The sequence below is a fragment of the Radiomyces spectabilis genome (assembly GCF_025331425.1).
Source record: "Radiomyces spectabilis strain NRRL 2753 chromosome Unknown BYT42scaffold_6, whole genome shotgun sequence".
Taxonomy (NCBI): Eukaryota; Fungi; Mucoromycota; class Mucoromycetes; order Mucorales; family Radiomycetaceae; genus Radiomyces; species Radiomyces spectabilis.
Window position 1 is genome coordinate 99,685 of NW_026251931.1, and position 13,868 is coordinate 113,552.

The following is a 13,868-nucleotide window of genomic DNA, read 5'->3' on the forward strand; positions in this document are numbered from 1 at the left end:
GAGACTTTGCCGGCTTGTATGAAAGATAGATTGGCAACATGATGTGGTACCTTGTAATTTTTGGTCGAAAATGTCGCAGTAAGAATTTCGCCGCATCAAAAGTTGGCATAAACCAGCCACACGGCTTTTTAGATCACGATATTTGTGCTTGTCAAACGTCGATAAAGCCACATGGACAAACGCAAATTTTTTCCACTCACATCAAAAGCACGTGATGGCACGCTCAAACTGCTGGCCAAGACATCTAGAGGCAACAAACGGGTCACGGTTATCAAAGCGCAGTCATTGCGGGGTTTAAACATTCACGGATTCCTGTCGCGTTTCATAAAAAAAAAGGTTCCATCCTCTCTTTTTTTCTCCTCTTTCTCTCTCTTCTCAAAGGAACGACAACCTCTTCAAGCAACGTTCTACTTACGCAAGGTCTTTACAAACAGAGATGTCACCCTCGAAATACCTTTGACGTTATCGGTGGTCCTTGCTCATGTTATGCTCAACTCTCAAGCACATGGCGCAGTCGTTCCTCATTCTCTGGCGGCTACCTGCTGTTTTAAGCCCCTCTCTCTCGACGATACGAACTCTCTCCGGCGATACGATCTCTTTCTGGCGATACGATCTCTTTCTGGCGATACGAACACGATAAAACTCCTTCCTCTTACTTCCCCCACCCATTGTAGTCCTCCGGGACGCATGGCCCTTGGTTTGTCGTATAATCATTAGCCCTTTAACGATTTTGGTTTTTCTCCCTCTTCCGGTGGCGAGTCATCACCCGTTCTTCACGTCACAGGTGTCATCGATAACTCGTTTCAACTGGCCGGCGCCTTTTTGCTGTGATATGTCAAGCCTGATGACACCGCCCTTTTCCTTTGCGTGACATGGGGCAAAAAGGATTTCTTTTTGCAAAGGACCTAGGACGAACTGGTTGCATGTAGTGTACAGTCTATATTCTTTTTCGCCTTTGCATGATGAACAATGGTAAGCATTTTTTTAACTCTTTCTCTTTCTTATTATTATTTCATCGCCAAATGATCCGATGATTGACGCCTTCTACATATGGACTGCCGAGCCGTTTCAAGTAATGAAGAGCGGGGATGTCTCCCTCCACGGCCCATGATGCGATGCGGCCTTCGCTACCAATATAGCGAGGGTAGAAGCGGGCGGCCACCCCCACGTACGAGACATGCCTGATTGGAGAATAATTACATGCGGGTGTTGCGATAAGGTCAGTCGGCATCACTTTCTCTGCATCGCCATGTATTGGACGTCCACCAAAGCTAGATCGCGTAAATGTTCATCATGGTCGCTCTGTCAGTTTCTGGATTTGTTTTCGCCTGGGGGGAAGGGCAACATCTAGTGAGCTGGCATTTGCCTTGTTCGGACTACGCATTACGGGACTTTACGCTAAGGAGACAACCGCAGTCCCACACTTCCCTCTTCACAGGGTAGTGAATTCTCTCGGGATGCTTGTCGAGGTGAAGCCGGAAGTTTCCATTTCCGGGGAGCCTTGCATGCTCTTTCAACAAGTAGACCTTGAGTGGGATGTCGGGTTCCGTCTAGTTTCAACGTACTGGTGTGAGGATTTCTTTTCGGTATTGTAACTGTGTCTATGGTGGGCCACATGCAGTTCGGTCGATTTGCCAGAGCAAGTAAGTTAGGTAATACTATGACTTGCTAGCTGGTATTCGGTTGAAACGAGGTGGTCGGAGCATGCGGCACGCGAGGATGGATCAGGCTCTTTTATCCCTGTCTATAGGCGCTGCAAGTAGACTGAAAGGGGAGCTGTAACGCAGTTTTTCCTAGAGGGATTGGAAAGCAATACCGGGGATTTTCAGGCATAGGATTTATACATCACACACTGTACACTCGACTGCTCTTCACCACTTTATAACCTTGTTTTTATCCACCCTCACAGGTCATGTCTTCCATACATGGTCTGTTCCGGATAAACAAGCAAGATCTTTTCCATTATATGTATAATATTTTTTTTTACATAATTCAATGACAATATTGCAACTACCATTTTTTTTTTAATTTAACTTTGTCGCGCTTTTTCTTCGTTCATCAATGTCTGTGACTTTAAATTCTTTTTCTGGACCTTGCTTCTTCTGTAATGACAGCGTTGTCGCTGCGGCAATGTTTAATTCGCTTTTTTTTCTTTTCTGCGATATACCATCATTAAACTATTTTATATTCTCTCTTTTGAACATAAAGGAGAACAAAAACGTTTGATTTTGTTATCTTATCACCAACCCGGTGATGTGAACCGTCATGGATTTTTCTGTTTCCTACTTTTTTAATCATTATCAATTTCGATCAAGGTGCAAGGACGCATTTGAGAGCAGAATAATTTGTCAAAGGGTGCTCAACTGATTTTATGGCAGTCTCAATAACAAAACAAAAGACCAAAACACATCAACAACACGCAGGGCGTAACGAGGAAAAGGTAAAGATACCAGAGATGTTTTATCCCAGACCACCTGGTTTTTGTCAAGCTTGGACAGAAAGATATTCCCGGATTGGCGAAAGGATGTGAAACTGGGGACGGTTTAGCCGGCAGCGAAACCAATACAAAATGCAACAGTTAAGACATTTCCAAAAACGGAATACGTCTTCTCAAAAAGAAGTATTCCACCCTCGACCAAGATCTGGCTGTATGAGGATTTTGTTGCTGGTAAAAAGAAAAAATGCCACGCATAAAGAGGGACCATTTTATCCGTAATGATCCAGCATATTATAGTTGCAAGTGGAATGCGTAGGAGCCTCATTCACTTATCACGGATACTTTCATGATACAACCCTTAATTTCATTGACCGACCTGTCACCGCTGGCAACTGATGTCATGCATTATATGTTCCAGGATGTCTTGGGAGCTATTCTTCTCGTGTTGCCCACTGATCCCAATAGAAAAAAAAAAGGAAACAGAGAATTTCGGATCTGTGCAGTTAGGATGTGAGAGACCAATCTTTTTGTGTGATTATCCGAACTCTTAATTGTTGGTGTGACATCTGATTTTGGACAATGACCCAATCGAGACTGATAACAGATTTTGATCTCCTTTGAATTACTGCTATGAAAACGTTAATCATGGCATGACTACTAGATCCATAAGATGAATGAATAATAGTTGGATATTTCATCCTCCAGTGGTCGACTGTGTGTGGTCATGTCTTATGAAAATAGGGCGGTAAAAGATCAGAATGAGTTTGCGGAGGTCGAATAATGCACGACTAAGAATGAAAGTATCGGACTTTTGGGCAGTTATAATTGAACGGTCACTTGTCGGTTTCCTTCCATCTGGCTATTATCTTGGTACATTTTTTGAAATTTCCCCCTCTTTTTTTTCATCTCCGTTGCCCCACCATGTCTCAAGCATCCGGTTCCATTGCCAACAGATTCGTTCAAAAGCTTACCTCCAAGGAGTTCCGAAGCTATTTGATGAGGTAGATATTATGCTTGAATAAGTCCAATCCATTGATAGACTCACGACCCTATTTTTTTTATATAGCACCGTATGTTTTCAACATTTATTATATACTGCAATCCTTGGCTTCACCGAGCTAACACCTTCTTTTCATTGCAGCATTTCTGGGGTCCCGTCGCTAACTGGGGTCTTCCTCTTGCAGCCATTGGTGATTTCAAAAAAGATCCCAGTTTAATCTCGGGTAACATGACTCTTGGTAAGTAATCCTTTAAATGGTTTCCCCGTCCATTCGCGGCTCCCACCGTTCCAACCGTCCTTTTTTTTTTGTTTTAGCTTTGTGTTTATACTCGGGTCTGTTTATGCGTTTTGCGATTGCCGTGAAGCCTCAGAACTACTTGTTGTTCGCTTGTCACTTTACCAACGAAATTGCTCAGTTAACTCAGGGATACCGATACCTTCAATATAATCAGTAAGTGTTGAGACGGGGTTTTACGGGAAATAGAATGACGATATTTAATGGTTTGGGAACTATAAAATAGTTTTGGTGGAAAGGAAAAGGCTGAAGCTGCCAAGAACGAGAAGACTCAGGAAACAGCTGCTACCGTGGCTGCTTAAAAAAATGGCCTCGATGGCTACTACTTCATTCGCTTGTAAAGATATAGAAGAAAAACTCTGCGCTATTTTTCATTCCAAATAATGTAAACAACATTTTGCCATTCTCGTCTCTTGTTATCTTTTTTTTTGGTGGTATTTTTTTTTCATTTTCGTTTTCATACTTCAAGTGTGGTTCTTGAATTGATGTCTAAGCCTATGGCTTCAATAGCACGGACAAATGCCGGGCTGTGAAGTGATTGTTGCGATTCCAAATGATAAAACGGGTTGCATACATGAGTCACATAAGCCGAATGAATCTTTTTGAAAATCTATCCCGTATATGAATTCGTCAGTAACACGCCTCTTTCTTTCTTTTTTTTTCATCCTCCTTGATCCTAAAATTCTCTCTTTTTACCGATTTCATATCTGCATCGCGAATAATGCCATCCGTGACAGAGACCACCACGACTAGTTTTACACGCGTATTGGTCATGTAACCGTAGCTATCCACTGCTTTTTTAATGCCTAGAACTTATACTGAGTCCACTTGTTCAAGTCACAAACTTACACAGCGAGATCTTCCATGGCATAGAGTAAGCCTAGATAGAGGTCGAGATTCTTGGGTCCATTGGTGACTAGTGTCATTGAAAGAAAATCAATACGAGAGCGTTACTATCCCGTATGACAAGGTATTACCGCGTTCCTCTATCACGTCAATCGATGTGTGTGCGATATAGTGGTATTTAAGGTCAGGATGGGTGTTGCTAAAGTTTTTAATGTAAAGCGGATTGTTCTGAAGAGGGTAAATATCGAGCTAATTGGATATTGGTGCAGCGAGGAGCGGTTATAAAACTCACTTGTTTGCCAATGAGAGCAATGCAGTATAGTTCACTGTTCATGGTAAAAAGGGTGATGGTTGGGTATTTGTGTGGAATGGAGCAGCGGGGAGAGAATCAAGTCTTGATTTCAGTACGGTTTCCATTTACAGCTTGGCACCGACGATTTTTTTTTTTTTTTTTGGCCTTGTCGCTTTTCATTTTCCGCTTCTACATTCGTCATTTCATTTCCTTTTTTTCTTCTTTATTTTTTTTTCCTCCCTCAGCTTTCAAATACGTTATTGAATATGGACGTCGACGCCTGTCTCGAGTCCATAAAAGCCTGTAAATATCTTCCAGAAAATGACATGCGTCAACTGTGCAACAAGGTAATGCGGAAGTAGTCAACGGATGGTGCCGTTGGGTAACATTTGTGAACTGACGCATGGATGCTACAGTTGAAGGAAATTCTGGCCGAAGAGTCGACGGTAGTTCCTGTACGAGCCCCGGTTACTTTATGTGGCGACATTCACGGTCAATACTATGATCTTGTCAAGTTGTTTGAAGTGGGCGGCGACGTACCTGATACCTCATACATATTCATGGTATATAAAAAACAATAAGCCCAGTCATACACCAGAGACTAGGAGAATAGTTTCACGTCAAAAAAAAAAAAGAACCCTCTCGCCTGACAAGACCGATTTTCCTCCACCATAGGGCGATTTTGTAGACCGTGGTCGATATTCCTTAGAAACGTTAACATTATTACTCTTGTTGAAAGTCAAGTAAGTGTCGGTCGTTTTCTTTCTTCCGGTTTCCGGGAGGGAGTGAAAGCATTCAATGACATGTATATTCATTAATGATTTGATTTTCATTCCAGATATCCAGATAGAATTACATTAACACGAGGCAACCACGAAAGTCGTAATGTGACGCGCGTTTATGGATTTTATGGTATTTGAGAAAGTCAGAATGGCGTTGACTCGCATGGGCGCTGACGTGTTCATCTTGCATCCATGTCAATTATTAGATGAGTGTCTTGCAAAATATCAAAGTTCAAAAGTCTGGGAATGGTGCTGCACCGTCTTCGATTACTTGCCTTTGGCTGCTGTAAGTGGAGCGAACCCATCGTCACGAATGTTGCTGCGGCTACTTCTTTTTCTTGGCTGACTAACTGCTTATGACCTCTCTTTTTTATACTTGTCAGCTCATTGACGGATCCATTTTCTGTGTTCACGGAGGCTTATCTCCGGAACTGCCATCAGTAGACTCGATTCGGTAAAATCTCGGCCATTTACCCGTGGCGGTCGGTCAACATTGTGTATTCATATGAAAAAAATTCGTTAGGACCTTGTTTCGTATGCAAGAACTGCCGCAAACCGGAGGACCGTGCGGTAAGTTGTGGAAGAAGTTTCAAAAGAAAACATAGTTTGGGTCATGGTATTTACAATGCACTGATGTAGATCTGTTGTGGTCGGATCCCGAGGCCCAAATAGACAGTTGGGCCATTAGTCCCCGTGGCGGAGGTTATCTGTTTGGACACATACCGACCGACGCAGTAAGTCTTTGTTATTTTTACTTTTGATGCAGGATGGTAACTGACGGATTGGTTTATTTTTTCGGCGACTAGTTTTGCCATAATAATGGTGTCAACTTGATTGTACGATCGCATCAACTGGTGGATGAGGGATATAATTATCCATTTGCGGAAAAGAATCTGGTGACGCTTTGGTCAGCACCCAATTATTGCTATAGATGTGGAAACAAAGCAGCTATTCTCAAAGTGCCGGACGATCGAACCGAAATTGTGGAAAGCGACTATCGAATATTCCTAGAAAATGATGTGCAAGGCGATGCTACATTGGCGGCGGCTCCTGGAAGCCAGTACTTTCTGTAATGTTTTTATCTTATGTGGGGACTCCATTTGTCTGATCCATTCCCACCCATCTTCTCCTTCTCGTTCATCTGCACACGCACGCTTACAGTACCCTACTTTTTTTTAACTCACCATCCTCCCTAGTCACCAACCAACCACCCACACCTATACTCACTTCTTACACACGCCCACACTTCGTACAATATCCTCTTAACCCTCCCTTTTTTTTGTATATCTCTAACGATGCTGATCTCATGTTCGAGTATGTTTTTGCTTTTGTTATTTCTGATCTTTACTTTGATTCATTATGGATCGAGCAATTTTCTCGAACATCCGTTTTCCATTTTTAAAAAAAAAAAATTATGAAGGAAAAAATAAGGGTGAATACCCAAAAAAAGAAGAATAAGGGTGGTAAGGGAAGAGCAGCAAGAAATCATCACGAAATCTGACAATGGACTCCAGCTGGGGGGGTGCTTTTCAGAAGAAAAAAGGTAAAACGTAAAAAGAAAGGGTGCATGGTGCAAGATTAAAAACTCGAAAGAGCAAAAATGAAAACCAAAAAAAAGAGCAGAAATGATGAGGAAAAAACGGATTCAGATTCATGACATCTTTTTAGGAAAGATATAAGTAGAAAAGAACAGAAACAACAAACGAAAATGGCGGACATAAAAAGGAGGAAAACGGATAAGAGAAGAAGAAGAAGAAGAAGACAGAGAGAGAGAAAAAAAAAAGGATCCAAAGAATCAGGAGGTGGATATTAAAGAAGTGTGGAGAAAGAAAAAAAAAAGTGAATAGAATTACAGGTAAGCATTATGATGTGGAATCCATGCTTTTACAAAATCGAGCACTTTTTGGACTTCTTCTTGACTGGGGGTTCCAATGCTGCCACGATGGCTTCATCAAACACGTTCTTGAGACCCTTTTGAGTGAGAGCCGAACATTCGACGTACTTGACCGCACCTAATTCTCTTGCAAGACGTTCACCAGCATCAAAACTGATGGGTCTCTGTTTCTGGCGGGCCAATTTTTCGATCACAGCCGGATCCTCGCGTAAATCAATCTGGGTTCCTACAATCAAGCAAGGCACGCCCGGACAGTGATGATGTACTTCGGGAAACCACTTTTCCTTGACGTTTTCGAATGATGCGGGTGAAGTTACCGAGAAACAAACGAGGAATACATCCGTCTGTGGGTACGATAATGGACGAAGACGATCGTAATCCTCTTGCCCTGATGCCATCATTCCATGATCAGTTGAATCCAGTCACCACAACCATGATAGAATAACCAAGACGTAGATGATATAAAAGGAAAAGAAATGCCGTCTTACCTGCCGTATCGAAAAGTCCCAAAGTATAAGGCTCATCACCTGTCATCGATCATTGAAAAAAAAAAAAAAATGTTAGCGCATGCATGTATACCCTCTTTTTTTCCGCCAATAACGTGAATAATGCGGTTAATCGAACAAGAAAAATGAAAGAATGGCTTAATTACCAATCATTACTGTAACAGCATAATTATCGAAAACCTAGTAACAAAACAGAAAAAGAAAAAGAAAGATTAATACATTGCCATAGCAAGCAATTACCACCAGTGATACAATTTCGGCTCAGCAAAAAATATAATCGCTCATTGTGATTCACCAAACCATCCATGATTCAGCCCATAAAAATAAAAGGGAAACCTCTGAATAAATGGTATATTTACCGTTGGCACGTATTCCGAGGGAAATTTGTTCGTAGTGTAAGATATCAAAAGACAAGTCTACAAAAGAACAAAAGAAGATTCAGTATGGTTCGTTCTACATGGCCACCATTTACCGTTTGGTGGAAGGGTAAAAAAAAAAGGGAATGGGATACGGACTTTTCCGACGGCGCCATCACCCACAACAACGCATTTGATGGTTTGCATTTGTAGAATTCTACTGGCGACATGCACGATGAGGTTAATGACGTAAGAGACAGATTGATAATTCAGCTCTTTTGGAGAGACGAGAGAGAACAAAATAATACCTGTGTACTCTTTTTTGGTACAAGTCTAACCAAGGAAAAAGGAGAAAGAAACGAAAAGATAAAAAAGTGCAAGGTCTGTTTATGTGGAAGATGTCGGAATTTGAAATCCACGCAAGCACGTTTTTTTTCGTTTGTGGGATTTTCATTTTTTTTTTTCCCTCTCATCAAGGAGACAAGATGAAAAAAAAACATGGCAAAAAAGAAATAAAAAAGGTTTGGGATCGACTATTTAAACTTGTTGAAAGTGAAGAGTTTTATTAACGTGGTTTTTTTTTCTTGGTTTTTTTTTCGTTTTTTTTCTATGTTTTTTAGAATGGCTAGATAAAAGATTGGTTATAAAAGGGGGAGAATTGATGACAATAAAAGAAAAATGGATATCAGATATTTACATAGAGTAGTAGAGAAATAGGAACATGTTGTTGAAACAATATACAAGATGAATGAAAAACAAAAAAAAAAAAGACAGATAAGAGAGACACTGTATTAAGAGGGTTTTTCTTATGCAATGATATTGATAAATTTGATACCCCAACGTTTCCACCAAGGCTTCAGAGTACCGTCAGCATTGTATTTTTCATCATCAACGCCTGTATCAAAGACGGGTTCTTTCCAAGTGCCGGTATCAAAGTCCATGTCGCATTTCTTGACAAAAGCAGGACGGCGGAAGATCTTGTGACCCACGTAAAGCGCCACGGCAACAATAAGGCAAATGTAAGAAGCCACGACGTTCTTGGCATCGATCGGAGCATAGAATGTCTGATAACCTTGACCACACACCACAATGGCACCAATCACAATGACGAAAGCATCCGTCAAAGGGAAGAAAGGAGCTTTGTAGGGAAGATTCTTCATGGGACGGCCTTGTGCTTTATAGCCCATTCGGAAACGAACGTGGGTGATAGCAATAGAAATCCAGGTAATGAGACCGGCCAACGAAGTGATACTGGTCAACCAGTTGAACACCACGCCGGAACCGAACAAGCTTGTCAAGAAAGCAAGACAACCAACCAGACATGTCGCCAAAACGGACCAGATGGGGATACCCCAACGGTTGACGCGCTTGAAAAAGCGAGGAGCATAGCCATCTTCAGCCAATGCCAGCAAGGTACGGCTTGACGAATAGACACCAGAATTACCAGCGGAAATCATGGTGATCAGAATAATGGCATTCATCAAATCGGCGGCCCACGCCGCTCCGGCCGCACGAAAGACCAATGTGAATGGACTGACGGCAATGTTGGAAGACGACGCTTTAAGAAGATCTTCGTTGGTGTAAGGAATGACCAAACCGATGATAAGGATGGACAGAATGTAAAACAAGACAATGCGTACAAAGACTTGCTTGACAGCCGAAGGCACCGTTTTGTGAGGATTGGCCGATTCACCGGCAGCAATACCGACAATTTCCACACCGTTGAACGAGAAGGCGGCAGTGACAAAGACATTAAAGACACCGAGGAATCCGTTGGGAAACGCGCCACCAGGTAAATGAAAATTGCTACCACCAATGTAATGACCACCGGCCGCACCTGTATCGACACAGATACCGACAATGACAAACGCGATCACGGTCAAGATCTTCACCATAGAGAACCAGTATTCGATTTCACCGTAGCCTTTGACGGAAAAGACATTGATGGCCAGTAGGATGACAAGACAGATAATACTCCACACGACACTGGGGATATTTTGTACCCAGAACTCCATGATGAGAGCTACACCGGTTAATTCGACAGCGACACCGATAGCCCAGTTGGCCCAATAGATCCAACCGACCATGAAACCGAGAGACGGGTCTGCAAATCGGGTAGCAAAGTGACTGAAACTGCCGGAGACAGGAACGTAAGCCGACATTTCACCTAAACTCATCATGACACAGAAAACGAGAACACCAACGATAGCATAGGCTACCAAAGCGCCACCGGGACCACCTTCTGAAATGGCTTTGCCCGACGCCACAAACAGACCAGTTCCTAGAAATGAGGGAAAACATTAGAATTAATAAGATAATCAGGAACAATTTGTTTCAAAAAATTTCCATTGAACCGTAATTTTCTTATCTCTCCAAAAAAAGGAAATTCGACGTACCGATCGTGCCGCCCAAAGCGATCATTTGAATATGACGGGCTTTTAAGCCACGTTGTAACCCACGACCTTGGGTGGCGGTTACTGCAGAATCACTCGAATAGTGGGTTTCGGAGTGTTCGATAGAGGTGATGGGCGACTGTGGGTCGACCGGAACTTTGATACTGTCCATGGCGTTCTGAAGCTTGGTGGATAGAGGTAATAGGGATAGCGAAACGACGTTATTTTCTTTGTTGTGGCCAGAGACCCGGATGTACGCTGTAACTTTTTCTTTTTTCCTTTTTCGAAAGAAAAATCAGTAACAAAACTTTTTTTGACTCAAACAAATGTCAAAAAAAGCAGAAAAATCAAAAAGAAGATTAGAGAAAAAAAGAACTCTTTGAACAGAAAGAAGAAAGAGGAAATTCAAAAATGCTTGGTATCAGAAAAAAAAAGTTTTTTATTGTTTTTTCTGTTGAGATGGAAATCATTCGTTGCGGGAAAAGAAATCCTTCCTTGCTGAATGGACCTAATGTAAACTTGCAGAACCGCCTTTTTACCTGGCCTCCGCTTTTTTTCCGTTGTTTTGTTGCTTTGACGCTTTTAATATTGAATTTGACAAATTTTCGATAGTTTATTCCTGATAAGCTTCATTTATACATGGTCATTCCATACTAAACATAATTTTCGCACGCCTGTAATTCTACGGATCGCAGATCCTGAATCTTATCTTGCGATGAATCTGGGTTTAAACTTGATCACCTCTTGAAAGATGGTGTCAACTATAAGCGTAATGATTGGTTGAACATCCAAGGCCGTTTTTCGCATCCCGATTTCCCGATCTCCACTCATCAATCAGATTCATTTCATTTTCTTCGAATCACAGCGGAAGAATCAATGATATAAATGGTGTGTCATTTTTAGGACCCCAAAAAAAAATAGACCTGCCGCCGCCCGCCGATCGTAGTGAACGAGCAACATCACACCACCATCACTGCAGTGCACGGACAACACGACGCCTAAAAAGTTTCTTGGGTACATTACGTAATGGTCACTGAGGCGATCCCTGCATCGCTTTCCTTTGCTGGTCTCACAAGTATCACAGCGACGGTCAATTCGGCAGCGTGTTTGACAATGGAAAAATTAATGCTTTCCATCAACCCCATTTTAGAATTTTGACGCTTCCAATATCGACAACGTGGGCCGCTGTATGGACATGTCGTTCCGCCATATCTCACTGTTACGCGTTTTCTGCACTGGTGGGTCTTTCTGAATTGTCTTGGACTTTTTAAGTTCGTTGCAGTATGCGGAATGATGCGTTGGTGACAAGATATCAACAAAAGAAAGAAGTGCTGCATTCAACTGGAGGTGCCATTTATGATTTTCGATCATCATTTCTTTTGATTGCGCGCAACAGGTCATTCCCATCTTTTCCAATATTTTGACTGCGCTGGTTCGTAGCTATTGGAGGCCATCGTATCAACGTGACATGACACTGATGAATTACCGCTAAAAAGCTTTGGCGGGACATATCAGGCCAGCCAAACTAGTTTGATGGATTTGTGTCATTGCACAGGTCCTTCTATGACAATACTTCAGAAAAGCCATAAAACTGGGCTAAATACAGCACGAATGAAAGGCTACCTTGAGCTCTGATGCTTGTCATAAAAAAAGGAACTTTGCAATCTCTATTGCCCCATGTCACTGATAAAAGAATGTACGAATCAATGGAAGCGTGGAAAATGTGCGAGACATTGGGTGAGTGAGTGGAATTGGAGTGTTGTAAGAAATGGATGTATAATGATATTTTTTTGTATTACAGAGGTGTGATTGGATAATTTACATGTAGATATCGTTTCCTGTTGGAGGCTGATACCTGAAAAGCAATACTGGTTAAATTCACGGACCTATGCAGAGACTAAATTTGTCTTACCCTGACGATTCTTCTAATTGTGGCATGACATTTAAGGAGAGATGAATGATGATCATTGGTATATGCTTGTGTACAAGCATGCTAAACGACAAAAAAAATCCGATTAACTTTGGTAATTTGGCACAACAACATTAGAAAAAATCTGGTTCGTTATGCATACGTTTCCAACTTTTTGCCTTGAACGGGGTCCCATTTTTCCACCGTTTTGACGGATCCTAGCTGGGTGTATTGATGTAGCGTGCCTTCCATCCTTCGTTTGATGATTTCCACCACGGAAACGGCTTTGTTCACCGACACACCTTTGCCCACAATCACAATATTCGACTTTTGCTGTTCCTGTATCTCATAAAATCGGTGAATGTGATTTCATCAAGCTGCGTCATAATCGCCCACACGTTACCTTGAGCATGGTTAACCCTATCTCCACATAACGGTTTATTTTACCCGATTGAGAAATGCGAATCTCATTCTCAGCAGGGGGAGGCAACTGGTCTTCCTGAGTGGGATCACCGGCTGATTTGGTGATTCGTCGATAATCTTCCACTGAACCGACAACGTAAGATGACAGCGATGGAGTACAACTGCATTCTCGTGACTCACTCTTTTTACAGACTGAAAGGAGGGATGATGTGAATCTATGCAAAAAGCAAACCAGTAAGATATATGCCGGAAAGAAAGAAAAACAATAAAAAAAAAAAAGAATGAGAGTCTGTCAGTGAAGCCGATTTGTTCACATGTTTTGTTTGAACGCTTTCAAGTATGCCCGCTTATTCCTTCCTGCAACGAATGAATGTTGTCTCGTATAACTGATACTCCAGATCATGACTCTGAAACTGGATCCTGAGTGGGACGAGACCAAAAGACCAGTCAGACTGGTGGTTAATCTAGCTTTTGCATATCCACTAGAAAAAGACATAACTTGGTCTTCCTAGTTCAGGTGAAAAGCCAAAAAGAGAAAAAAAAATGTCGCGTCATCCTTTATCGTCGAGTATCGCAAGTCTTTGCGATGGACAATCTAATACTGACGCCAGAGAACAAGTTTGTTCTCACTGTGTTTGATCTATGTTCGGCCTTACGGCGCATCATCCAACAACTCGTGACGAGCGTCAAGATACGAACAATGGAATTTATCGGATTTCGTTTGGTATAATGTTG

General features: G+C 41.9%; 7 protein-coding genes across 7 annotated transcripts; 3 read left to right on the forward strand and 4 right to left on the reverse strand.

The window, feature by feature from the left end:
- Window positions 1–403: 403 nt before the first annotated feature.
- On the forward strand, window positions 404–657 carry BYT42DRAFT_567403 (uncharacterized protein). The gene has a single exon (XM_051568090.1). It carries the CDS (start codon window positions 482–484, stop codon window positions 638–640), a length of 159 nt encoding a protein of 52 aa, XP_051423436.1. The 5' UTR covers window positions 404–481; the 3' UTR covers window positions 641–657.
- A 2,701-nt stretch (window positions 658–3,358) lies between these two features.
- BYT42DRAFT_593372 (mitochondrial pyruvate carrier) lies at window positions 3,359–3,892 on the forward strand (the record flags this gene model as incomplete). Its single annotated transcript, XM_051570692.1, has 4 exons — window positions 3,359–3,438; window positions 3,504–3,507; window positions 3,579–3,675; window positions 3,753–3,892. 4 exons carry the CDS (start codon window positions 3,359–3,361, stop codon window positions 3,890–3,892), a joined length of 321 nt encoding a protein of 106 aa, XP_051423437.1.
- A 428-nt stretch (window positions 3,893–4,320) lies between these two features.
- BYT42DRAFT_567410 (trafficking protein particle complex 2-like protein) lies at window positions 4,321–5,032 on the reverse strand. Its single transcript, XM_051568091.1, has 3 exons — window positions 4,871–5,032; window positions 4,710–4,806; window positions 4,321–4,648 (listed from the first exon to the last, which is right to left on the reverse strand). Exons 1-3 carry the CDS (start codon window positions 4,910–4,912, stop codon window positions 4,578–4,580), a joined length of 210 nt encoding a protein of 69 aa, XP_051423438.1. The 5' UTR covers window positions 4,913–5,032; the 3' UTR covers window positions 4,321–4,577.
- Window positions 5,033–5,136: 104 nt separating this feature from the next.
- BYT42DRAFT_495907 (serine/threonine-protein phosphatase PP-X isozyme 2) lies at window positions 5,137–6,725 on the forward strand (the record flags this gene model as incomplete). The annotated part of the gene is made up of 9 exons (XM_051564388.1): window positions 5,137–5,217; window positions 5,287–5,433; window positions 5,546–5,613; window positions 5,709–5,782; window positions 5,859–5,938; window positions 6,036–6,106; window positions 6,176–6,222; window positions 6,292–6,386; window positions 6,459–6,725. The coding sequence occupies 9 exons, from the start codon at window positions 5,137–5,139 to the stop codon at window positions 6,723–6,725; spliced, it is 930 nt and encodes a 309-aa protein (XP_051423439.1).
- Window positions 6,726–7,536: 811 nt separating this feature from the next.
- On the reverse strand, window positions 7,537–8,615 carry BYT42DRAFT_593374 (cell division control protein 42; the record flags this gene model as incomplete). The annotated part of the gene is made up of 5 exons (XM_051570693.1): window positions 7,537–7,934; window positions 8,035–8,073; window positions 8,199–8,232; window positions 8,412–8,468; window positions 8,568–8,615. The coding sequence occupies 5 exons, from the start codon at window positions 8,613–8,615 to the stop codon at window positions 7,537–7,539; spliced, it is 576 nt and encodes a 191-aa protein (XP_051423440.1).
- Window positions 8,616–9,214: 599 nt separating this feature from the next.
- Window positions 9,215–10,973, reverse strand: BYT42DRAFT_593375 (amino acid permease/ SLC12A domain-containing protein; the record flags this gene model as incomplete). The annotated part of the gene is made up of 2 exons (XM_051570694.1): window positions 9,215–10,689; window positions 10,805–10,973. The coding sequence occupies 2 exons, from the start codon at window positions 10,971–10,973 to the stop codon at window positions 9,215–9,217; spliced, it is 1,644 nt and encodes a 547-aa protein (XP_051423441.1).
- Window positions 10,974–12,619: 1,646 nt separating this feature from the next.
- On the reverse strand, window positions 12,620–13,796 carry BYT42DRAFT_613430 (uncharacterized protein; the record flags this gene model as incomplete). The annotated part of the gene is made up of 5 exons (XM_051571732.1): window positions 12,620–12,656; window positions 12,714–12,794; window positions 12,874–13,049; window positions 13,114–13,256; window positions 13,790–13,796. The coding sequence occupies 5 exons, from the start codon at window positions 13,794–13,796 to the stop codon at window positions 12,620–12,622; spliced, it is 444 nt and encodes a 147-aa protein (XP_051423442.1).
- Window positions 13,797–13,868: the final 72 nt, after the last annotated feature.